Below are 27285 nucleotides of genomic sequence, written 5' to 3' on the forward strand. Positions count from 1 at the left end.
AGTTGACAAATCCGCCGCTTAGTTAGCTTTACCGCTATAATCGATCTCATCTTTTGAATGATTAATAGACAGTTGAAGAAAATGGTGCATCTGATTATAAGACAAACATTATAGAAAGAAGATAACGTTTTGAACTGAAAAAAATCTGAAACGATATTGCTTGTGAAAAAAGGGGAACGCTACATCAGAAAATAGCGCCTTTACCATCGTCTGTGTCTGTGCCAAACAAGACAACGCATCTAGCAATCTAATAAGCAGTAAGAAACAACTGAAAACAATTGTGAACCTCTAGCATACTAATAAGCATTGTTGTTTATCCAGTATAATATCAAATCACCGACATGTTCAGCAAGCGATCTTTCAAGATTACCAAAATGTTCAAAAGTTACAGTCGGAGATTATGGCGTACAGCATTATACCTCTAGAAGCATGGTAAGAGCCTAGAAGCAGTGACGCTAGTGTTGTGAAAATTTGCCCTCCATTTACACCACCAAATGAGAATTAAAAATCCTAGCTAATATCTCCCCAACTGTGATTTCCAGATTCATTTTTTCATGTGGGTCAAAATCCTACTAATAAGTGCTTCCTTTTTTCCTGTAACTGGAAGTCTGTGTGCTGCCAGGTAAAATTTTAGCTCTGATACTGTCAAATCTTTCAACTGGCACACAGAAGACAGAACGAGCAAGCAACAAATAATAAGATACCAGAAAAGGGGGAAACAAAGAGAAGTAAAGAAGATCATCTACGAAAATTTACTACATAGATCAAAGCTTTATGAATTATGATGAACAAGAAGAAGCCTTAATCAGATCTTACCTTTCCATTTTCAGCAAGATCTTCCCAGTCATAGTTAGCAGACTCTTGGGCTGCCTTTCCAGCGATAGCTTTGCGTTTTCTGGAAGCTTCACTAATATTGTTACTCTCTCCTTCTTCGTACTTTTCCCCGTAGACAGCCAACTTGAATTCTTCAACTGCATTCACGATACCAGGCCTGTTGTGGATACAACACAACAGATTTTATCAGTGTATTAATTAAAAGTAAGCCAATAGTTATTAGGGCTCTGTCCTCTTCTCCCACAAAAAAAAAAGCCAAAAATTTACTGTGAAGAGCTACTAAGGGAAATAAAAAAGTCTCATAACCTAGAAAAGACTTAGCACACTACCTGGCCATGCCCTCTTCATCAGGAAGAGTTTCGTCCTTGATTTCTGGTATTTCATCCTCTTCCAGAGCCAAGGCCTGTAGTACTGCATAGTGCTTCTGCAACGCTGCAAAATAATTTTACATTTTGAGAGCCTTTTACATGAAGCTAGAGCAGCACATTTTCTCAATGCCGGAACAAATGTGATAGCCAAGGAAAAACAGATTTGTAACAGGAAATTTTCCTGCAGTAAGCACTCTTTTTGTAACAAGATGTGATTGGTGCTAATAGATGATCATTTGAGATGAAATAGCTAAAAGTTGTGATGCAACTCATACCTAAAGATTTCCTAACAAGGAAATATCAAACATCAAAACCCTATGATGAATAACAACAATGTGAACTCACACAATATAGCCAGTGGTATGTTCTTTAATAAACCAACAAGTACTAAGAACTCACTGCCGTAAACATGGTAGCAGCGTTGTTGTCCTTTCCAAATATTTCCAAATGCCGGAACCCTATCGTCCTAAGTGGCCAGAATGTGCTTCTTTCATATACGAATAGTTTAATAAAAAAACATATTGGGTAATATATGAATAATAATTACCAGGATTAGAAAACTGGCATACTGAAAAATCTCTCAAATCTACACGTTTCATAAGGGCAACAGCCTTCTGAATTTCTTCATTTGATGCACGAGGGGTTGTGAAAGTTACATCCATGTGAAGCTGCAAAATATTGAACAATTGCATGGATCAATTAAAAAAAGTATTGAGAAATTCACTTAAATAAATACAAGTAAATCTGCAAAAAAGAAAATTTAAAAAATCCCTTGCCTCTTCGGTGTTTCTTATATCATCACAATATGGTAGGTAAATCATATGCATTCCAGGAGGCTCAATCTGACCACGGGTACTAATTATCTCATCCTGCATTTGTTCAGCAGAAAAAAGGAAATCACAGCAGCACTAATTGTTTTACAACATACGATGATGAAGGAAAGACGACTCCGGGAGAAGGGGCCCAGGGGATGAATGCTAAAATGGGAAAGAAACAGAAAATCCAGAGAGAAATTTGAGTTGTATAATCCAGCATTTCACAAATCACAACGATCTTAAGTGCTTAACATACATGAATATCAATTGTCTAAGAAATTCGGCATAAACAAAATAGGTTACTGGTATGATAGATGGTCTCTGAAGAAAATATGAAGCCTTTTTTGGTGCCAGCAAATAAAAGCTCATTTAGCTAACTATAATACTTTATACACTGACAAGACCTGTCCTTCATGTCTTCAATCTCTTCATCTTCCTTTTGGTTTAGAAAAGTAAATGCAGAATGTAAAACGACGCCGTGTTAATATCCGACCCAACATATACAATTCAGAGAAGAGCAAACCCAAAAGACCCACTTAAGCCCAGAAAATCCTCAACCCTGCTTACTTAAGTAGATCCATAGGAGGGCCAAATCCTCTCTAAACTAGTAGCAAAAAACTCCCTCCTGATGCAATAGTGTCTTTGGACTAGAGTTTTGAACCTTTCATGCCTTGGGAATTATGAAAAGTATGTTCACCATGTAAACCTGGAATTTACCTTTTACAGGAAATTTGAAACAATATAAATGAAGAGAAACTTACTTGAGCAATGAGTGCAACCAACTGAGGATGTGTTGAACTCCCAAAATATGCAACTGCAAAGCTGCGTTGTGAAGACTAAAAAGTAAAGACAGGAAAGCTATATAATAAGCCAGAAATCAAAGCTACATAAGTAATTTGAATTTCAGATGCTTATATGCAATAGGCAACATACATCAGTAGTCAAGAACTTATAAATTTCTCTTCAGAAAGCACAAGTTAAACGGGGTATATGCAAATAAAGACTATGAGCTATTACAACAAGATCACAGTAGAAACACCCAGTTAAGTGATGGCACACATCCACAAGAACAATTCAAGGGATTCTTAAAAAATTGAATGACTTCCTAGAAATTAATCAGGTGGGAGTCATCTAAATCCTACAAACAAGGCTAAAAAGAGTCAGCAAGGAATGAATCCCAGAAACTCATTATTGATTGGAGTCTTCCCTTTTCCATTCCCACCCCGTCAACAAGAGGCTCATTCACTCTAGAACTCATAACTAATCTGAGAACAAAAATCTGAAGACATTCCCAAATTTGGATGGTGAGACCATGAGATGCTTCCAGATCAACGTGGGGATCTGATTCTTTGACCTTTAGACTACCCACACACTTTGATTGTCTACTAACCCATTCAAAACTTAGTTATAGGATCCTTTCTCTCATAGGGGTTGACAACTCTCAGAGTCAACCACCAAACATTATCCATTTATGAGAAATGATATAATCCCTTTTTGACAAACACAAGCACAGGAACAGAGTCCCATTGAGAGGTAAAAGGAGCATCAGACTCAGACCAATGGAAAGTATGTAAAAGCTTTTCCATCCGAGGGAATGCAATAGTTGGCAGGCTCAAATTCTGTTACTTATATGACTGTTCTGTAAAAGACTAGGAGCTGTGTGATCAGTATGAACTTATGGCTGAATGATTAGAAAAAGACCACTGGGAGCCTAGCCATATTGAAACGTCAGTGTTGTGTGCATATATTGAATGAGACCAGAACCTACTGTAAACAAAAACAGTTCAGTAGTCTGATGCAAACCCCAAATAAGGCATTGACATATCAAAGGTGATCCAAGGAGGAAGTTGTCTGATAAGAGTAACCCATAGAAGTGCTTGCAAATATTAATAAAAATCACAAAAAAAGAGCTTGACTCGTACTTATACTTACTCTAGTTATATTATTACAAATATTCTCTTTTGGAAAATGTATACTCTAAAGGTCTTTCACAAACATCTATAATGTTTCAAAAGATGACAATAAAATTGATGACAAGTTTCCGTCGCTTGCCTTAATCTAATATATCGGCAAGTTGAGACTAATGCGCCTCAGTCAAGGTGTTCTATGCATGGAAAATTACTACGGATTGCACAGAGATCTATGACTAGATTACGAAGATCAAGGAGTAGATTACTGACCGTCTAAGCCGCAACATAGATCTATGCAAAGCGATGAAGATCTTAGTGCTGCCAATCATTTCCTACAACGCATACCACATAATTACTGATGTTTTCTTGAAGAAAACCGAGAAACGAGAATCAGAAAAAGACCAGTGAAAAATTAGATAGATGATGAGTAAATAATGCCGCTTGCAATTCCCGTTGTCGTCCCGTTATCTCTTTTGGGTCAATTGGAAACAACCTCTCTGCAATTTCAGGGGTAAGGTTGCGTACACCCGACCCCCCCTTACCCCGCTTCTTGCGGGAGCCTCTTTGAGGCAATGGGGTAATGATAATGATAATGAATGAGTAAACAATGCCCTCTTTTTTTTCCATGTTCATGATTTTGCTTGAGATGCATAAAAAGAGGTCAACGACGCACACATCATGCTTAACATACTAATATGAAAGAGGAATAAGCTCCCTCTGTTGATCAAGTCAAATAAAAGGGAAAACTTTTATATCTGATACTGCACAAAGCACCATGTAGTGAAAAGAATAACCTTTCTACTCCTAGTATGTATTCTTTTAATTGATATTTCTACTCCCACCTCATAAAATGATATTTGTACTCTTAATCTGTAATTTTTCACCTAACAAAAAGTAAATATCTCTCTCATGGTCCTCTCCATCATCTGAAACACTCTTTCCAGGGGATTAAATTGAGACCCAAAATAAGGAACGACAGAGAGACAAGACTGGATAAGTATGATCTGGCCCCTAGAAGAAAATTAACTCTTCACCAAACATCTAATATCTTAAAGGACTTTCCTACCAATTACATTCAAAATGGCACTTTTCTTGAAATGATAATGCACAAACTTCCAGTCCCCCACCCTGCACCCGCAAACACTCAAACCCCCAAAAGTTAGACTCTTAATGACACAACTCGGCAGCTCGCAAATGAAAAGTGGTAGCAAGAGTAGAAGAATCCATATCTATTCATCAGACACCGATATAGTAAGCACAAAATTTGGAATAGTTAACTTAAGCTTCGAAGACAGCTCAAAACTTTGACAAAAGTCAAAAACTTCTGAAGGTCTCTATGATAGCACTCTTAACCGCTGGAAATAAAAAAGACTGTATCGTCCACAATCTCCATGTGAAAAACAATAAATTCACTGCTGACACAATAACTTTATCAAATTGAACATGAAGTAAGCTAGTAGAAAATACTTTTTGAAGCATAAAAATCAACTCAACAAAACAAAATCCTGAGGTTATTTGATCCAAATAAACTTAAACATCAGCCGAACAATGCATGCAAGAAAAACAGATCCCAAAAAGTGCACCAGGCCAAAAGTTTACATTATTGAAGTTACAACAGGAGAAATAATACGACAAAATGCTCAGCAGCAAAGATCAGTAAATTATATATACTGCAAAGGTAATGAAACTACCTCGTCAGTTGGAAATAAAAATGTTGAAGGCTTCAGATTATGATAATCCTTCAAGCAACTCAATGGCTTGAATCCAAGAAGACAAAGTTGTGTTGTAGAGACTCTTTTTATCTGTGATATCTCCTCCCTAGAAAACTTTATTTCCTGACTGCAGGGTACATTAATTCAAAGCATTCAATCACTGTAGTACGACTATATAAAAATCCGAAGAATAAAACTGCAGAACCATAATCAATGAGGAATGTACATGTCAACCACAATCCCTTTTAAATCCAGAAATACTGAATTACCCCTGGCTGAGTAGCTCAAATCCACAAAAACACAAACATATATTCAATATTACTGACCTAACTCACCCTGTTAAAATAAAAAGTACTCCCTCCGTCCTAATTTAATCGTCACAATTTCTTTTTTAGTCCGTCCCAGTTTAGCTGTCACATTTCCTTTTATGGCATACACCCACTAATATTTTATTATCTCTCTCTTCCAACTATCAAAAGTTAGGGTCCCACTCCTTCTCTCGTTCAATTAAACTATTTCTCCACTATCTCTCATTACACCTACTTTTCTATTAAAATATACTAATAGATAAGGCAACATCTACTTATCGCAGAAAACTCTGTGAAAAAATTCATGCGACAATTAAATTGGGACAGAGAGAGTATAAATAAGTTAATTATATGGACACTAAAGGAGTAAAAGCATGTTTAGTAACATCCAAATATTTGGACTTGAAGAGAGAGGAGAGAGAGGAGAGAGAAAAGAAGAGAGAGATGGAAGCCAAAAAAGAAAATGACTTCATGAAAACCATTTTTGAAGACCAAAAGTTTGTATGTTGCTAAAAGTATTCTAAGGGAGTGTCACGACTGTCACCGTGACTCACCGCTATACAAAAGGCAGACTAGAGTTAGAAACACCAAGCCTTTTTACATACTACATAAGTGTTGAAGTCCGATACAAAAAGAGAACGGTGATACCAAGCATGGACTATGGAGGGGTGAAAACAATCATAACAGACTAAACTGAACGGTGATACCAAACATGGACTAGGGCCCTGTTCTTTAGAGCTGAACTGAACTAAACTTAACTTAACTGAATGCTCCTGAACTGAACTGAACTTAACTGAACTTAACTTAACTTAACTTAACTTAACTTAACTTAACTTAACTTAACAGAATATATTACCGAAATAAATAATAAGTGATAAGTGATAAGTGATGAGTGATAAGTGATAAGTGATAAGTGATAAGTGATAAGTGATAAATGATAAATGATAAATAATAAATAATAAATTATAAATTATAAATTAATAATTAATAAATAATAATAATAAATGTTAATTAATAACTAAAGAATAATTATTAATTAATAACTAAATAACTATATAATAAATAATAATAATAATCTGTAATTGATTACTAAATAATTACAATAAATGATAAGTTTTAATAATAAATAATTCATAGTTAATACTCCCTCCGTCCCGGAATACTTGACCTATTTTCCTTATCGGGCCGTCCCTTAATACTTGACCTGTTTCTAAAAATGGAAATATTCTAACAATATTATATTATTTCTCATTCCACCCCTATTAACCCACCTACCCCCTACTCCATACAAAAAATAATTAAAAATTCAACCACTACTCTCCCCCAACCCCACCTCTTAACACACCTCCCACTAACTACATTAAAATAATACCCCACTATCAACTACTACCTATTAAATTAAATAAGTCAATTCAAGTCCCTTAAACTCTGTGCCGGTCAAACCGGGTCGAGTATTCCGGGACGGAGGGAGTAACTAATAACTAAATAATAATAAATAATAATCCGTAACTAATTAATAAAAATAATAATAAATTATATTAATTATTAATAAATAATTAGTTATAAACAATAATAATAATAAGTAATATAATAATATGAATATAAATATAAATAATAAGTAATATAATAATATAATAATATAAATATAAATATAAATAATAAGTAATACAATAATATAAATAATAATATACGTAATATTATTATTAATAATAATAATAATAATAATAATAATAATATTAAGTTAAATTGAATTGAATCAAACTGAACTGAACTGAATGCTCCTGAACTGAACTGAATGCTCCTGAACTGAACTGCCAAATAAGTCCTGAAACTGAAATTAAGCCAAAAAGAATAGGGCCTAGCACTCACTTAAAATAATCATTTATGAACGCTTCTACAAAATCTAACCCGGTAAGATGGCATAAAAGTGAACTTGTAAACCTTACGGGAAAATATGAGTCCATCAAAAGTTTGTCAACTCCTTTCCTCCAAATGCATCATCAAATTGATAGAGGTACCAGCTTCCACACTTAACAATCTAATAATCCTACAACCCCATCTTTTCTAATCTACAAACAAATCGTCATCATTGCCTGGTTGAATCCAGCAAACTCTTCCTCGCTTACCCACTTGAGAAAAAGATAAGCTTCAATCCCTCCCACGGTAATTTCATTGTAAGTTCAATTATTGTGTAAAAGCTTCACTGAGAGAACAACTATGGGCGTCCAATCCCAAGACATGTCTCATAAAAAGAATTAAGCTCCCCAACAACAGGGATTGAAGAATTATCAAACCAATTTGGGAAAAGGCACTAACCAAGTGTAACGTTAACCTAATTAAAAGGAACTCCAACAAGCTAGCATGAAATGTTAACCATGCAGTTCCAAAGCTAAAACTTATGTAACTTTTTACTGATAAGAAGTGATGGTTATCAGGAAAAGAATGCTATGAAAACCAGCAGTCTCCAGGTAGGACTGGAGGATCATTAAATCAAAGATCAGTAAGAACTTACTTCCTATAAGGTAGAAACTGCTTGGGAGCTTCTTGAATAAGTGCACCGGTATCTGCACATATTAAGGACCTTTCTGTCTGCACAAAGTCAAAATACAAAACTTTGAGTAAACACTATGGATTCCTGTGGCAAGTATTCAATTTGCATTATTGATCCAAGAACATTACCGAAGGTTACATTCATCAACTTTATAAGTTTACAACTACGACAATTGAACGTCCAAAACACAAGATCTGCTTGATCAAACCATGAATTTTAAGAAGACACAAAAAAAGGAAGAGGATAACATCATAACACCATGTTCATCAAAAAAAAAAAATATCAAAGACAAAGAAGATAAATCCCTATACATTATTAAAATTGGACACTCCTCTTAAAATCAAAACCAAACTAAAGATATTTCCAACTTTACTCTCCTGTCACTTCACCTACTTTTAATAAGTCACTTTCTCAACCGACCAAGGTAGTCAAACTGTCAAACCACGAACCAAATAATACAAAGAAGCAACTTAATTGTCAAGTTCACATAATTAGTTAATGGCTAATTTTGTTTAGGAACATGATTAAACATCCCCAAGCTCTAAATCCTGTGGTACACTGAACAGAACATCACATTGATAGAAAGGGATTCTATCACATATCTTCTCAAAGCCCACTTTAACAATGGCTGAGGAATTTAGAGTTGGCGATTTTAGATCTAAAAAAATTGGAAATTTTTGTAATTGCAAATTTCATTTAAGATATCCCCCATTTTATGCTTATACCCTTTATTCTTCCAAATACAAAAGTAAAAATGATGCTTATGGACTGGTGCCCTTAGTTTTACGAGGCACGAGGTGCATGAAGGCACAAAAGTCCCTGAAGCCTAGGTGCAAGGCGAAGGCACACGCCTTTCGTACGCAAGGCGCACATTTTAAAAAAAAAATTGTGGTACTTATTTTCGGAAAAAAAAAAAATCAAAATAGTATTACTTGTTGTCACAAAGGGGTAAATTAGTACTTACAGTAACTTTTTAGTCATTGGCCATTTATTTAGATTCTTAAAATAAGTGCGCCACACCTTATATAAAACAGTTACTAAATAGAAACGGGAGGAGTTTACATGGCTTGTCGCTGGAAGAGACTAGGAAAAAATGGAAATTTTGGGGTTTTCTCTCTCTTCTTTTCACTATAGTAAATTCCAACTGTTGGGGAGCCATTAAAGTCATGTGGTTTTGGCCTTTAAAAGAAAATATTACTTCTCAAACAATTGGAGCCTTATACCATAAGGCGTTACGCCTTGAGCCTAGGAAAAAGTGCAAAGGAGAGCGCCTTTTGGAGGGCGCCTAGCCTGTCATGGGTAGGCACTAGGTGCCAGATACCAGTTATGATGGTAGTTATTAAATTTGCTCAAACTCTCAATCTTATCTTTCACCCAAGCTCGTGACTTCCATGAACCGTAGGCCATTGCACATAGTATGACATTAAAGAACAAAAGAAAGATACATGTTGAACTTCAGGTATGCCAAAACTCAAGGAAGTGAAGAAACGATCTAGAAATAGATAGCAAAAGCTGCAAAACTACCTTGAGAGGAAGATTGCTTGTAGAATCCAGCCAAGTAATACTTCCTGGAAATCCAAAGCAGGGGACAATATTATGCGCTAACCAAAGAAAGAAGATAAATTTTGAAAGAGAATACTTAAAGATTATGTTGACGGAGAAACCTGGAACAGTAGGACGAAGTAGAGCATATGCACTCAGTTGTATGGATACACCATTCGCAATAGACAACGAATATGTTCTGTATCTGCGTTTCTTGAACATACGCTTTCTTAGTTGGTCCTTCATGTCTTGCAATCTGCAATTTCATGAATACATGAGATCAATCAATTAATTTGTGTTCTGGTTTACAGTAACAACTTGTCAAAATACATTAGATCAGGTAGTTGAATGTGAATTTATTTTTCAATTTTTTTGTTTGGTTTAGTTTTGGGGATTTTTAGAAATGACCTCCCTAATCACTTGATGGTGCTTAAAGCTCTTTTGCTAAAGATTATGATCAACTGCACGATTAAGATTAGATTGAGGGGGTATATACGTTGAAGAAAAATGATTTCTAGAATTCAAGATTGATTTTGTTGTCCTGCTCGTAGTTATAAATGGTGCACAACGCCAAAATAATTTTTTGAACGAAGAAATCAATGTGATTTGAGGTGATTATCATTCATGTTTATGGGGTTTGATTTGTCGTAATTCTATTTATGAAGTGTTAATACTGTGTTCAGAATTTGATCTTTAAATATTGAACATTCTGATAGAAAAAGCTCCAAAGAATACACGCATGAGAGTATTCATGAAGAATCTCACTCTCACCACATAATTGAGTAGAAAACGAAAAGGAAACGAACCTTCCCAACATAAAGTTCATCAAAGGTAATAAAAATATCAAATGCTATATTAGTATATTACAATAGTTTATCCATATCGTCGATCGAGCAAAAAAGGTTAAAAGATCCAGGAAAAGGTTTTGATCTCAAACCTCTCAATGGACGAGGGAATGAAATCAGCTAGAGCATCACCCTCCAATCCAAGCATGTCCTAAGCGAGCAGTGGTTTTCATGTAAATTTGTGAAACAAAGAAGCTAATGAAGAAAATTAGAAGGAAAGACATTCACATACAGCGTAGAAATGGGACATGCTGAAGTGCCTATCAGGATTACTCAGAGGAAGAAGTTCGATCGAGATACCAAGATCTTGTGCATCCTAAAGAAATGCAAAACAGTAATATATCAGAGCAATATCTTAGCTAAACAAGATAGTTGCTGAATAGATACCGAAGATTCTTACTTTAGCTCTTTGCAAAGTAGTCCTAGTCATGTCTAACTTTGTTACTCCCTTCAAAGTCCCAAATGGATCATCCTCATTTGTGAACAGAAGCATACGCTTGTCAGCTGTCTTTGCAGATCTAAAGAGAAAACCCTTTAGTTACATGTTTGGTTCAAGACAAAGAGGTTTCACATATTGTAATAGTGTAATGAGCTAATTCCAGAAACTTATAAGGGGCTAAGGGCATTGAGCAACAACAATAACAAACTGTTCAGAAGAAAATATTACCCTTTGCGAAGAAGTGCTTGAGCAACCCAAAGGGCATTGTAGAGAGAATTCTCCCGTGATCCAGGCACAATGCCATACTGGCTTCCAATCTTTTTCACGAATGATTCTGCATGAACACGTAGATCGAGTGATGCAAGGGTGCTGATCAAAGAGGTTCCCAACTAACTAATGCTCTACTATCATAAATAAAAAGCAACAAATGTCACTCTGCATCCATCTAACCCACACATTTCGTTCCCAAATCACTAAAAGTAGTGTAAAACTCTGGCTAAGATGAACCCTCCACAAAACATCCAGCAATCCATGCACACCAAATACTAAAAAATGCAGTGAACAAGTCAATCTGGAGAGCCCAAGTTAGACAAAAGAACATGTTTCTTCAGACATGGTCAATTGAGTATAGCAAATGTAATACAGCTTTCTATATTGATTATCCTCTTATACTACCTCCGTTTTCCTGATTTCTACTAAGTTAGCGAAGCAACAGAAACAAGGCAACTTCAAATTGGGACCACCAATTGGGTATTTAACATGTAGGAGGAGAGAGATAAAGAGTAAGAAAATTATTAAATATGATTGGGTCCCATAAAGTGGGATTGGAGATGATAAAATATGAATAAAACATTGACATAAATGGAATAAAGTAAAAGTGAGTAGAAGTTAGGAAAACACCACAAAGCGGAAAGTGAGTAAAACTTTGGAAAACACCTCAAAGCGAAAAGTGAGTAGAACTTAGGAAAACAGATGAGTACTGTTTTATCTTCTTGTAACTAGAGAAAAGGTGGAGAACATAAAAGCATGAGGCAATTAAAATAATGGCATGTCAAACCAAAATACAAAATAGAGGGCCTACCCTCAATTTGATCAAATTCTTTTATTAGCCTGGCTGTTGGCCTGCCAAGACCATCTTCGCCAGCACTAAATTCAAAAACGCCATTTATATCCTGCAAATTCTTCTTTTCTCGCTGCAACCAATGAAAACCAAATTTTGAAAAATAAAACACAAGATAATAAAAGCATAGTTCAGATTGAAGCACGTAGAACACATTCAATTCTTGCTACTTACAATGGCCTAAATATTCCACAAATTATTCAGCCATTATGATCACACACAAGTACGCTCACTGAACATGTAATATGATTGTGAGACTCTGCGGTAAACAAAGAACACACAAAAAAAAGTTGACAAATCACTAAGAAATAACAGCAGTTCCTATATGATTTACGCAAAGCTATTACTGGAAAACACATAATGATGCATAAATTATGTGACTGATATTTGCAGTGCCATTGTCATAGTTGTTCCTCCACAACCATGATTTTCTTCCCTCTAGTTATGATATTCCACATGATACATAATACACTACACTCAGACTTCAGATAGTACCAAAACAAGTGAGGATCTCTTTTACAAAGAGTCCTAGATTTCATTACACAGCGAACAGCGACAAAATATCCACATTCAGTCTTAGACTCTTAAAGCGAACAATCTTTCTATAAAATCTCCAATTCCAGTCCCTAACTCTTGAAGTCCTTACAGGAGTTAAAGGATGCAGGCACACGGCAACAGGAAATTGAATTATCATGGCAAGGTAATGATACTTTTAAAAGCATAAATCGTGTTGTAATATTAAGCCAACACGTCTCATGTAAGTACTAGAGAAACTCTTACAGTGTTGAAAAAGCATATTGCAACTTCGTCGTACGAACTATTAATAATACGATTCTTCAATGACTCGGAGATACAACTAATAGCCATTTGAAAATGAGTCTGATCATTTTGATCCTCCTGCAAAAACAAAAATTAGATAGTTATAAAAACAAAAATAATACTTCATCAGTTCTTTTTTAGTTGAAACACTTTATTTTGACACACATATTAAGAAAATGTGACAAAGGTAAAATACAATAATATCCCTACCCACTGACACACTAACCATGTAACTCACATACCCACATACCATGTAAGGGTGAAATAGAACATTTACATTACAAAACTTACCAAAACATAACTAGTGTGACAACTAAAAAGAACTTTCCCACAAAAGAGAGTGTGTCAACTAAAAATGGAGGAAGTACAAAGTAGCTAAATGTAGGATCATCTCCATTTCCTTTCATCAATTTCACATCTTAAAGATGACAACTAAGTTAGGTAAAATACAAATTCCCACAATAACCCCATATTTTCCCCTTCATGCATTCCCCACTGTTGATCTAGGAAATGTATCCTCCATTTCCCATTCTAAGATTCCTAGCTCGCTAAATGGGTAGGCTATCAACCAACCAAGACTGTCAGACACGGTAAATAACATCATGCTCTACACTAGTTTGAAGCATTCAAGGTATCCAACTCTTTTATAGCCCTAAATCAAACATTACTTTATCAATGCCATAAAAGCAGACTTTACTAAAATAATGGTACAAAGTCTCATTTTCATAGTAGTTTGTTATTTGATGTGTAATTGAATAGGATCGTTTTTCGAATGAGTTGAGTTGCAAAAGAAACGAAACATCCGCAATACTACTCTCACTAAGAAAGTCTGATTTTGATTCAATACTCAATCATGCCTCCAATGGATGGCAAATAGTGCTTTTTATGCTCAATCATTAGGGAAATGTTACAAGCTATCAATAAACCCTTAAACTTCCCTAAAAACACTCCTAATCAAGTGTTACATGCCAAAATAGCATGGTAACTCCTTTTACAAACAAACAATGTCCAGATTAAAGCACACTTAAAACAAGCTAGAAATAAGCCAAAATTTACGCTTTTTCAGACCAGTTTGTGGAGCTGATTATTAGGCTTTATCACACACAATAATTAGCTAATTCAAACAACAATTTGAACGCCTAAAATGCAGCAAAACCGTCCATAAAGATGGTCAGAAATTATGTCCAAATTGATGGTCTTTGAACAACAGTTTTGATCAGCATTTATCCTCCTTTATTCACTCTTATTTCCCTTTATTCACTCTCCCAATTAAAGCACGAAATAAAAGTTTGTTTTGAGTGGAATCCCATAAACTTGGCTGATCTTTCCTTAGCTAATTCGTGACTAAGCAATGCATGGACTGAACTTTGAATTACCATAGCACCTTGAAGTCTTGAACTGATTCCTTAGGACTTTGGACTGATTCCATATCATTCTCCCCCTCTTCAAAGTACTCTTGGATTTTTGACAAGTAGAACACCTCTCCACAACATGAGTCACATCCTTGATCATATGAGGCCAAGGAAAGTGTTCTTGAAGTATCTCCAAAGTCTTGTGAATACCAAAGTGACCAACAATACTACCACCATGGACTTCACGAACAAGAATCTCACGCACACCATTTTTAGGAATACAAAGCTTGTCTCCTTTGAACAAAACCCCATTTTGAACCACTAAGTCTTGTGAAGGCTTCTTGAAATTTCCAGAAAAATCATCATCACTCTCATATAGGCCTTCTAAGTGCTCAAAGCCTAGAATTTGAGTGTGTACAGCGGCAAGCAAGTAAATCCTTCTTGACAAAGCATCCGCAACCACGTTCTTCTTCCCTTCCTTATACTTAGAACTGAAAGTAAAGGATTGCAAGAACTCTACCCACTTAGCATGGCAATGATTAAGCTTTTCTTGAACATGAATGAACTTTAAAGCTTCATGATCAGAAAGTAGAACAAATGGTTTTGGTCTTAATTAATGAGACCAATGATCCAATGCTCTTACAATGGGATAAAACTCACGATCATAATCTGAGTAACTAAGCTTTGCACCACTTAACTTCTCACTGAAATAGAAAATAGGACGCTTCTCTTGAATAAGAACTACACCTACTCCACTAACATCACATTCGACTTCAAAAAGCTTGTCAAAATCTGGAATGCAAGAACCGCAATATTGCACTAACTTCTCCTTGATATCTTCAAAGGCTTTTTGAGCTGCTTCACTCCATTGAAAACCTCCTTTCTTCAAGAATTTCGTCAATGGGGTTGTGATAGTAGAGAAGTTCTTGATAAAGATTCGATAGAATATAACAAGTCCATGAAAGCTTCTCACGTCAAGAACATCCTTAGGCACCTTCCATATTGAAATAGCTTTCACCTTCTTCGGATCAACTTGCATTCCTTTACTAGAAACAAGATATCCTAGAAAAGAAATACTACGACACAAGATTACACACTTTTTCATCTTGTCATACCATTTGTGAGCTCTCAAAAGCATCAAATAAAGCTCGCAAATGCAACAAACAATGATTACTGTTTTGCTACACACTAAGATATCATCTAAGTATACAAAAATGAATTTGTTAAGAAATACGCGCAACACCACATTCATTAACCTCATAAACAAATTAGGAGCGTTGCACAATCCAAATGGCATGACAAGTCATTCATATAGACCTTGTTTGGTCTTGCAAGCTGTCTTCCATTCATCCCCTTCACGAATGCGCATTTGGTGATAGCCACTTCTCAAATCAATTTTGCTAAACACCATGGCTCCACTCAATTCATCTAACATATCTTGCAATCTAGGCATGGGAAATCTGTATTTGATAGTTAAATTATTGATGGCATGACTATCAATACACATTCTCCCTTCTTTGGCAGCAAAAGAGTTGGAACAGCACAAGGACTAAGGCTCTCACGCACATAGCCTTTCTCCATGAGTTCTTCAACTTGTCTTTGCAATTCCTTTGCTTGTTCGGGATTACACCTATAGGCAGCTTTGTTTGGCAATGCATCACCCGAAATCAAGTCAATTGCATGCTTTATTCCACGAAATGGAGGTAATCCCTTTGGCAAATCATTAGGGAATACATCTACAAATTCTTCCAGCTAGTTTCTCAAAGGCAAAGAGTTAGAACCATAAGAAACATCAATAGAAATGGGTCTAATAACAAGAATAAACCCTGCACCTTCTAAAGTACACGTTTTTTCGAATTCTTGCCTTGAAATCGGAAAATTAGGCTTCTTTTCCACCTTTGATTCAACCTTAGGAGGTAAAGGGAGCAATCTAATCTTCCTTCCAGTTTCAGTAGTCACGGTATAAGTGTTAAAAACACCACCATGAATGGCACCTCTATCAAACTAACAGCCATGGTTTGCCAAGCAAAACATGACATGCACTCATTTGTAATACATCACACCATCTTTTATTACAGAAATTACCAATAGAGAATGAAACTAAGGCTTGTTTTTTGACATTCAAACCGGTTTCATTATCTAACCAATTCAACTTGTAAGGCTTAGCATGGTTTCTAGTGGGAATCTTAAGCTTACTTACAAGTTCAGTAGACGCCACTTCCGTGCATGATCTCCATCAACAATAACATCACAAGATTTGTCCATCACCTTACACCTTGTATAGAAAATATTCTCACGTTGTTGAAAGTCTTTGAGAGGCTCGGAATGAAGAATTCTCCTTACAACACCACAAAAAGGTGTGTGGTCCTCTTCAGCATTGTATTCTTCAAGTTCTTCATCCTCCTCTTGGATACTCTTCATACCCTTCATATGGATGAATGGTAAGAGTGTTCCTCTTTGGACATTCACTAGCAAAGTGCCCCCTCTCATGAGGTGTGGTACACCGCTGGTAACCAGCGGATACTTTTGCCCCTACCCAGGCCATTAAGGTTATTTCACGTGTTTTTGTTTACAAGTCAACAAAGTAACTTTAACTTTCAAAGTCCCTGTCCTTCTACGATTCTTCTTCTCCTTCTCTAATGGAGGCAATACCCTCCTTGTCTTTCATATCTGACAACGCCATTATTAGTCTCTTTTTTCTCCGACAACGCCATTGTTGATCTCTTTCTTTACTTCTAACAACATCACCAATGACAGTATTTATAAAACAACTAGTGCTTACCCCAAGCGCTGCCTCGGTTAAAACGTACAATACTACATGAAATATTCTTTTTACGCACGGTACGTTTACACGTTTTGGGTATGCGAGTTTGACTATTTTTTTAATAACTATCCGGAAATAGTTTAATTTATTTGGATGTGGTGTGTTGTACGTAGTATCATGTTTTAGTAATAGTGTTCTTCATCCCTTTTGGTTAATTAGTATTTGTAAATCATACCTAATATCTAATTAATGTCTTGTATATATGTTACAATCTATATATGTTAACACAAATGTTGACTATTGAATGAAAAAAACATGTTCTATTATATGTAGAAAATAGACAAATTAAAGATGTAGTGATTATTCGAAACCATTTTCAATAATTGTATCAAAATTACATTTTCTTGCAATTACTATGTTGTGAAAATTAGAAATTAACATAAACACGTGAAAAATAGTATAAATACGCACTAATCTTATCCAACTTAAATATATTTAAGTAGAATTAAAAGGCATAAGTAATACTTAGCTAAGATGGTAAGCTTCGGCTTCCTATTATATTTCATGTTGGTCTCATGTTCGAACCCTAACAAAAACATTTTGTTTACCAATATAAAAAGCACACCCTCCATGTCAATGTTGATGTGGCGCCTTGTCATACTTAGAGAATGTGACAAATGGCGGCGTGGCATACTTTGTCTTGAAGATTTAATAATAGTATAGATGACAATATTTTATAAAAACAACGACAGTATTCATACTAGAAAACATAATTATTCTAGAACACACCTAGAAAACGAAAAACAAAACCAACAATAACCAAATAATCAATGACGAGATTTAATATAACAATGACAGTAACCAAATAATCAATGACGGAATTTAATACAGCAATGCAGTAACCAAATAATCAATGACAGTATATCCCAATGACATAATGTAGTCATATATACGATCATTCCAATTCCAAGATCTAACCAATCTGGAAAATCATAATAATGTGAAACATTACACGAATTTACACAAATGATGTTAAATCCACATGAATTTGTTGAAATTCAAAGTTGTACAAGAATTCTTACCTCATCCTCATCCACAAAATTAAAAGCGCAAATAATGCAAAGAAATAAAGAAGAATGTGATTCAGCAAAATGGGTCAAACTAGAGAAGGATGGAATTACTTGAGGAGCAGAAAATGGAGAGAGAGTGGAAGATGATGGATAATGGAAATGCAAAAGGAAAATGGAGAGAGAGGGGAAGATGATAGAGAATGGAAATGCAGAAGAAAATGGAGGGGAACAAATTTTACCCCATTTATTAAAGGGGTGGGCTAGCCTTTTTCTTCTATGCATTTACCTTTTCTTTTGGGGTGGGTATGGAGTGATAGATCTGCTAGTAACCAGCGATCTATCCTCCCTCCCCTCGCATGGCATTTGTAACATACTTTCAACTTTGGATCTACCTTTCAACTAGGATTTTTCAAAGTATTAGTAGAAAAGGTAGGCTTTGGAGTGTAAGAAGAAGAAGACTCACTTTTCCCCGTAGGAACAAAAGGTTTAAAAGGAGCGTGTGGGGTTGTCTTCGGCTTTCCTTGCTACCTTTACAATCTCATCATAAGTGGTATAAGGTAAAAGATCCACCTTATTCGAGATTGGCTTGGAAAGTCCCTTTGTGAAGCGAGTCAATTTGAGAGGTTCCTTCTCATGCAAATCACACACCAAGCTTAGCCTCTCAAATTCACGCACATAGTTGTCAACCGTTCAGCACTAAGTTCACCATGAGATAGGCGAGTTGCTTGACATATTGTTCTTGCTCATACTACCGTGGCACCCATCTTCTCTCCATCTTCTTCTTGAATTTTTCCCAATATTCGATCTTGTCTTTCCTTTCCCTTCTCTTGGATTTGAGGTTGTCATACCAAAGTGCACCGAGTACGAGCTTCGTAAGTTTGAAGACTGCCATCTTGCATCTCTTGGCATCATCATACTCCTTGTATTCAAATAAACCCTCAACTTGGGGCACCCAATCTACGAAAATCTCCGGATCACTAGAACCATCAAATTCTGGTAATTCTAGTTTGAAACCCCTATCTTCTTCTTGAAAGTTTCGTTGGAAACAATTTCCACCACAACTGGAGGAGTTTTCCACGTCTTCAACACGTTCTCTCACTCCCATAAGTACATCCGAAAATGCACCCATACGAGTTTCGTGTCTCTTTATCTCTCCTTGCATATCACGAAGTTGATCCTTGATAGCTTTCAACATCTCGGAGTTGGTTTGATCTTCACCCATTTCAGAAGCGTTGGATTGTTTTAACCCAGAAAAATAACAAACAAACTTTAACTTTGTTGTAACTTTACAGTCACAAAGAGCTCAAAGAGAAGTGTAACTTAGACTCAAGAAACACTAAAAAATACGTAGTAACAAGGGAGCAACCTTTCAGATTGATTTTCGGAAACGTTAAGCGACTTTTTTATTGTTTCCTTTTTTTATGAAACGCACACTCCCCAAAAAGCCTAAGGCTCTAATACAAATTTAATGTTTAATTGAATTGGATTGTTTTTTGAATGAATTGAGTTGCAAAAGAAACGAAACACGAAAGATACATTGTTGTGAGGGATTTTTGAGCAGCAAAAACACTAAGTACTACGCTCTCAAAGCTCTTACTTCAAACACTCTCAAACACTAAGTATAGTGTTGTACAACACAAAGTAAAATAAAAATTCACTAAGAAAGTCTTATTTTGATTCAACACACCATTCTGCCTCCAATGGATGGCAAGGAGTGTTATTTATACTCAATTATTAGGGAAATGTTACAAGCTATCAATAAACCCTTAAACTTCCCTAAAAACACTCCTAATCAAGTGTTACATGCCAAAATAGCATACTAACTCGTGTTACAAACAGAAACACGTCCAGATTAAAGCACACTTTAAACAAGCGAGAAATAAGCCTACATTTACGCCTTTTTCTGACCAGCTTGTGGAGCTGATTATTAGGCTTTATTACACACAATAATTAGCTAATTCAAACAGAAATTAAGCTCCTAAAATGCAGCTAAACCATCCATAAAGATGGTCAAAAATTATGTCCAAATTTATGGTCTTTGAACAACAGTTTTGGTCAGCATTTATCCTCCTTTATTCACTCTTATTTCCCTTTTATTCACTCCCCCAAATAAGGCGCGAAATAAAGGTTCGTTTTGAGTGGAACCCATAAACTTGGCTAAGCTTTCATTAGCTAATTCGTGACTAAGTAATGCATGGAGTGAACTTTGAATTACCATAGCACCTTAAACTGATTCCGTAGGACTTTAGACTGATTCCATATCACATTCCCCACCGTTGATCTAGGAAATGTAGGGAATTCCCTATCCTAAGATTCCTAGCTCGCTAAGAGCATCTCCAATTGTTGTAGCTAGGGACTAGCTTGCAATTTTTAGAAATTTCAAGCTACTAGCTTGACCATTGGAGTTCAAATGATAAATTAGCTTGGCCAAGCAAATTAGCTTAAACAAGCTAATTTGCTTGATAAAAAGTGGCCAATGAAATAATATTAAATGAAATTAAATTTTAAATATTGATTGACAAATATGACTACATTAATATCAAGATAGTAGCTAACCATTGGGGTACCAACTAGCTAAAAAGGAAAGTAGCTTGATATATTATGTGGCATGACAAGCTAATTAAGCAATTAGCTTACCGTTGAAGATGCTCTAAATGGGTAGGCTATCAACCAACCTAGACTGTCAGACACGGTAAATAACAGCATGCTCTTGTTGAGAGCCACAACTTTAATTTTAGAATTACTATTATTAAATTACTTATATTAGAATTTTATATAATTTTGAGAGGTTAATATTGAGAATGATTTTCATCCTCTATATATTTAGTTAAAGAGAAGCTATATATGTAACATGCTTATTTCATTATTGTAATACGTAGAAAAACGAAGAAGAAAAAGGGAGAAAATAAGAGAGAAAGAAAAGGAGACATTAAGGAGAAAAAAGTTTTATATTTGAAAGACATATATATTTCCGAGAGAAATATATTTTTTGTTATCCTGGGTTGTAACCCATATTTACGAGAGAAATATAATCCTTAACATTGTTTGAGTTAGCAATTCGTAAATTGTATAACTCCTACATTTGGTATCAGAGCCAGGTTATTTTTTAAAAATGTCTACCAACTTTGTTCAGCAACAAGTACCCCAATTAACCAAAGACCAATATGAAGATTGGTGTATTAAAATGAAAGCATTATTTGGTTCCCAAGATTTATAGGAAGTTGTAAGCGATGGTTTTGAAGAGCCGTTAGATGAGGAAAAAACCTCATATACCCAAGAAAAGAAAACTGAATTAAAAGAAATTCAGAAAAAAGATCAAAGGGCATTATTTTTTATATACGCCGGGTTAGACCGAGAAACATTTATCAAAATTTCAAATGCAACTACAAGCAAACAAGCATGGGATACTCTTGTTATAGTATTCAAAGGAGTCTAGCGTGTCCGGAAAATTAGGTTACAAGCTTTACGAGGTGATTTTGAGGAAATCAAAATGACAGATAATGAGTCAATCTCAGATTATTTTTCTCGTTTGCTTACAAATGTTAAGCAACAAAAGCAGAATGGTCAAAAGATTGAAGATTACAAGGTCGTTGCGAAAGTACTTCGATCATGCAATAAGAAATTTATTCATGTATTACCTGCAATAGAAGAATCCAAAGACATTGATACATTATCAATAGAAGAGCTTCTTGGATCGCTTCAGTTGCATGAACATAGAATTATGAAAAATGATGGACCTACTATGATAAAGCAGGCACTTGAAAGTCAAAGCTGACTTTAAATGAGCAAAGAGGTATCAAACGAAGAGGCGGTTTTCGTGGACGTGGTAGAGGCCGTAGAATCTATCAACCTCGTAACCATAATAATGAGAAAAAGTTTGGCCATGGAAGAGGGTCATATAGAGGAAAAACTTTCAATGAACGTGGAAAAGCAAAAGATATCCAGTGTTATAATTGCAAAAAATATGGGCATTATGCATCAGATTGTTGGAGCAAACAAAAAGATCAAGAAAATCGATTAAATTTTGCTGAATCGTCGCAAAATAATGAGGATGTGCCTACATTGTTACTAGCACACGAAGAAGCTAGTAATCAACAAGATATGTGGTTTTTAGATTCTGGAGCTAGTAACCACATGTGTGGAAGAAATGAATTATTTATCAATCTTGATGAGAAGATCCAAGGTAATGTTAGTTTGGGAGATTCATCTAAACTACAAGTTGAAGGTAAAGGAAAAATACGAATTATTCTCAAGAATGGGAATGAAGAATTTATCTCTAATGTTTATTACGTACCTAATATGAAGAGTAATATACTCAGTATTGGACAACTTCTTGAAAGGGATATATTGTGCACATAGAGGACAATAATCTTCTTCTCAAAGACAAAGGTGGAAGACTTATTTCGCAATCGAAAATGACAAAAAATCGCATGTTTTCGCTGCTACTTAACACCGAGGTACATAAGTGTTTTTATGGTGTCATAGAAAATGAGTCATGGAAATGGCATATACGTTTTTGGCATTTGCATTTCAATGGACTAAAACTCTTGCAATCAAAGAACATGGTCCATGGATTGCCCACCATTGAAGACCCTAATAACGTTTGTGAGATATGCACAATTGGGAAGCAAGCTAGACTTCCGTTCCAGAAGGGATTCTCATGGAGAGCGAAAGCGCCATTAGAATTGGTACACACAGATATTTGTGGACCCTTGGAACCAGTATCTCTGGGAGATAATCGTTATTTTATCACCTTTATTGATGATTATAGCAGGAAATTGTGGGTGTATATGCTGAAAGAGAAATCAGTTGCATTTGATACATTCACACATTTTAAGGTTCGAGTAGAGCTAGAAAACGGACAAAAGTTGAAAACTCTTAGGTCTGATCCAGGAGGTGAATACACATCCAACATGTTCAAGAACTTCTGTAGAAATATTGGATTTCGACAACAATTTATAACCTCCTATACACCACAAAAAAATGGAATTGCTGAGAGGAAGAATCGGACAATTTTAGACATGACACGAAGCATCTTGAAAGAAAGAGGGTTACCGAAGCAATTATGGGCAGAAGTTGTTGCATGGACAACTTATATTCTAAATCGTTGTCCTACAAAAAGTGGGAAGAATATGACTCCACAAGAAGCATGGAGTGGTGAGAAGCCAAATGTTGAACATTTTCGAGTGTTTGGGTGCATAGCATATGCTCAAATACCCGAGGCAAAGAGAAAGAAGTTAGATGACCGAGGTGAAAAATGTATCTTCATTGGATATAGTTCACAATCCAAAGCTTACAAGCTCTACAATCCAATCACTGAAAAATTGATTGAGAGTAGAAATGTAATATTTAGTGAAGGAGAATCATGGAAATGGGACAATCAAGAAAAAGAAAAAGAAAGAGAATGTATTTGAAGAATACAACAATAACAAGACTACACAGACGAGTTTTGGAAATAATCAACCAATGACACCTTCGCCAAAGAGAAATAACAATGAGCCAAGTTCAGCTACATCTGAAGGATCAACCTCATCATCACGAAGACCTGTTAAGATGAGAAGTCTCAGAGACATCTATGAAAATACAACTGAAGTTGAAGAAGTTGATTTATTTTGCTTATATGCAGACCATGAACCCATCAATTTTGAAGAAGCAACTAGAGAAAAAGAATGGAGATCTGCTATGAAAGAGGAGATCCGCTCAATAGAGAAAAATGATACATGGGAGTTGGCTACATTACCAAAGGGTCATAAGGCTATTGGTGTAGCTTGGTGTAAAATGGGTTTATAAGATTAAAAGAGGTGCTGATGGAAGCATTAATAGATACAAGGCAAGGCTTGTAGCAAAAGGTTATAAGCAAAAATATGGAGTTGATTATGATGAAGTATTTGCTCATGTAGCTCGTTTAGATACAGTTAGATTGTTGATTTCACTTGCAGCGCATCATAAGTGGAAGATATACCAACTAGATCTTAAATCTGCATTTCTAAATGGCATCCTGGAAGAAGAAGTTTACGTAGAACAACCAAAAGGTTTTACTATAGAGGGACAAAGAGATAAAGTGCTCCGTTTGAAAAAGGCACTTCATGGTTTAAAGCAAGCTCCTAGTGCATGGAATGCACGCATTGATGGATATTTGATACAAAATGGTTTTACCAAATGACCGTACGAACATGCTATCTACGTGAAGAAAAATGGTGATAATATCATTATAGTGATAGAGTTTATATGTTGATCATCTACTGTTCACTGGGAACAACAAAAGTATGTTTGAAGATTTCAAAGCGGCAATGTTCAAAGAATTTGAAATGACTGATTGTGGACTGATGATTTCTTTCTTGGGATAGAAGTACAACAAAGTGAAGATGGGATATTCTCATATTCATTTCACAAAAGAAATATATCAAGGAGATTATTGAGAAGTTTAAAATGGAGCCGTGCAAACCCATAAGTACTCCAGTTGCAACCGGATTGAAGTTCACAAAAGTTGGAGAAGGGAGATTAATTGATCCAACTTTGTACAAGAGTTTCGTTGGAAGTTTGAGATACTTAACCATCACTAGGCCTGATATTGTATATGGAGTCGGACTTGTTAGTAGATACATGGAGACACCTAGAGAGTAGAGATTCTCATTGGTGCACTACAAAGAGAATTGTTAGGTATATTAAAGGTACCTTAGGATATGGGATGTTCTACTATTATGGAGATAATGCAACATTGTTCGGCTACTCCAACAGTGATTGGGCCGGAGATCAAGACGAAAGAAAAAGTAAAACTGTGTATGCTTTTTACCTAGGTGAAACTGCTTTCACTTGGAGTTCTAAAAAACAACCAGTTATAGCATTGTCAAGCTGCGAAGCAGAATATATAGCATCTTGCCGTATGTGAAGGGTTATGGTTGAGGAACTTACTGAAAGAAATTGATTATGTTCAAGAAGGACAAACTACAATCTATGTAGATAATGTGTCGGCAATAAAACTTGCTAAAAATACAGTACAACATGGAAGAAGTAAACATATTGATACTCGATTTCATTTTCTCCGAGAACAAGTTTAACAACAGACAATCACGCTGGAGACATATTTACAAAGCCACTATCTCTTGACAATTTCAAAAGGTTGAGAGAAATGCTCAAAGTGAAAATTAAAGCTTGAGGGGGCGTGTTGAGAGCCACAACTTTAATTTTAGAATTTATTATTATTACATTACTTATATTAGAATTTTATATAATTTTGAGGGGTTAATATTGAGAATGATTTTCATCCTCTATATATTTAGTTAAAGAGAAGCTATGTATGTAACATGCTTATTTCATATTGTAATACGTAGAAAAACGAAGAAAAAAAGGGGGAGAAAATAAGAGAGAAAGAAAAGGAGATATTAAGGAGAAGAAAGTTTTATATTTGAAAAACATATATATTATATATTTACGAGAGAAATATATTTTTTGTTATCCTGGATTGTAAACCATATTTGTTTCTCATTTGTATAATCCTTAACCTTATTTGAGTTAGCAATTCGTAAATTGTATAACTCCTACGGCTCTACAGTAGTTCGAAGCATTCAAGGTATCCAACTCTTTCATAGCCCTAAATCAAACATTACTTTATCAATGCCATAAAACCACACTTTACTAAAATAATGGTACAAATGTCTCATTTTCATAGTAGTTCGTTCGGATGCTGTTACTGACGGGAAAAACAACCGCGAAAACTCGGGGGAATCGGCCCAAATACACATGCACCAATGTCAAATACTAACAGACGACTCAACTGACAAATTTCCAGCAAATTTATATTGATTAATTAGTTATAAAACAGGAGTAACAGAACAGGAAGTTTACCCCAGGGCAAGTAGTGCTGAACATTTTAGGGGAAGCATCAACAATGTACACCACATACTCCTTGCTCGATTCTCTCTCCTACAACGTAATTAAAATAAATAATTAGAAGAAATGTAAACATTGAAATTAAGATGAAGAAGAACAAAAAGTGAAATTAGAGGAGACCTGAAGGTTAGGCTGGGAATCATCTTCATCATCACCGAAGATTTCATCAGGATCCAACTCCATTATCGTGGAAATTGGGAGACAAATTCGATAGCAGACCAGAAAATGTAATGATTTCGGAAGTTTAGAGGGTTTTTAGGAAAGCGGAGTTCTTCGGGAGTGGAAGGGGCGGGGATTTTGGTTTTTTATTTTATTTTTAAAAACTCCGGAAAAATGGACTGAGCGCACAACCTTACCGCCAAAGCCCGAAGTGTATGGAAGAAGCTTTGTGTCATGGTCCAAATGTTTCGAAGTCGGTTCCGTGTGGCGCACTCTAGAGTTTTTGAAGGCAGTGATACAAGCATTGAGTGGAACTAGTTTCTGGCCCATGCGAGGCACGGGCTAATTATACGATATGTATTGTATTGGATTGGATAAATATTTGTTTTTTATATTTTTTGTGTAAACAAAAAATTTCTTTTAATTACAACAAAACTTTAAATAGTCACATAGTTTAGTCATATATGAAACACTTACCTGCAACCGCAACACAGTTAACATGAACATTATGAATTTATGATTGGAGGAAAAATGAGCAAGGTGAGCATTGTCCAATATGATATTGTTTAGGAAATAAAAAGATTGCAATTATCCAGCAATTTTGTCTAAACATACAACACATCTAAAGTACACATGTGTGCTCCCACATTTTCTCCAACCATATGCATATCTTATTAGTATAAAGCATAGGAGAGACAACCAATATGCGTAAAAATATTCGATCAGAAAAATATATCACAGATATTATATAAGTGCACGGTCTCAACTTAGAAAAATATATCACAGA

At 35.5% G+C, this 27285-nt stretch overlaps 1 protein-coding gene across 1 annotated transcript; it reads right to left on the reverse strand.

Moving 5' to 3' along the window:
- Positions 1–263: 263 nt before the first annotated feature.
- On the reverse strand, positions 264–26760 carry LOC110806053 (ATP-dependent DNA helicase 2 subunit KU70). The gene is made up of 19 exons (XM_022011689.2): positions 26460–26760; positions 26295–26372; positions 13225–13341; positions 12406–12517; positions 11553–11658; positions 11286–11403; positions 11118–11201; positions 10978–11036; positions 10163–10296; positions 10023–10066; positions 8460–8536; positions 5619–5766; positions 4198–4259; positions 2779–2839; positions 1979–2071; positions 1750–1870; positions 1164–1266; positions 817–991; positions 264–658 (listed from the first exon to the last, which is right to left on the reverse strand). Exons 1-19 carry the CDS (start codon positions 26520–26522, stop codon positions 545–547), a joined length of 1869 nt encoding a protein of 622 aa, XP_021867381.1. The 5' UTR covers positions 26523–26760; the 3' UTR covers positions 264–544.
- Positions 26761–27285: the final 525 nt, after the last annotated feature.

Source organism: Spinacia oleracea, chromosome 3, assembly GCF_020520425.1.
Source record: "Spinacia oleracea cultivar Varoflay chromosome 3, BTI_SOV_V1, whole genome shotgun sequence".
Taxonomy (NCBI): domain Eukaryota; kingdom Viridiplantae; phylum Streptophyta; class Magnoliopsida; order Caryophyllales; family Amaranthaceae; genus Spinacia; species Spinacia oleracea.

What these genes read in the sequence shown, in the direction of transcription:
- LOC110806053 (XM_022011689.2), bottom strand. Translation starts at nt 26,522, where the DNA reads ATGGAGTTGGATCCTGATGAAATCTTCGGTGATGATGAAGATGATTCC. An exon ending in ATTCCCAGCCTAACCTTCAG is followed by an intron (nt 26,373 to 26,459) that starts GTCTCCTCTAAT and finishes ATTACGTTGTAG; the next exon opens with GAGAGAGAATCGAGCAAGGA. An exon ending in CAATATGCTTTTTCAACACT is followed by an intron (nt 12,518 to 13,224) that starts GTAAGAGTTTCT and finishes CATTGGTTGCAG; the next exon opens with CGAGAAAAGAAGAATTTGCA.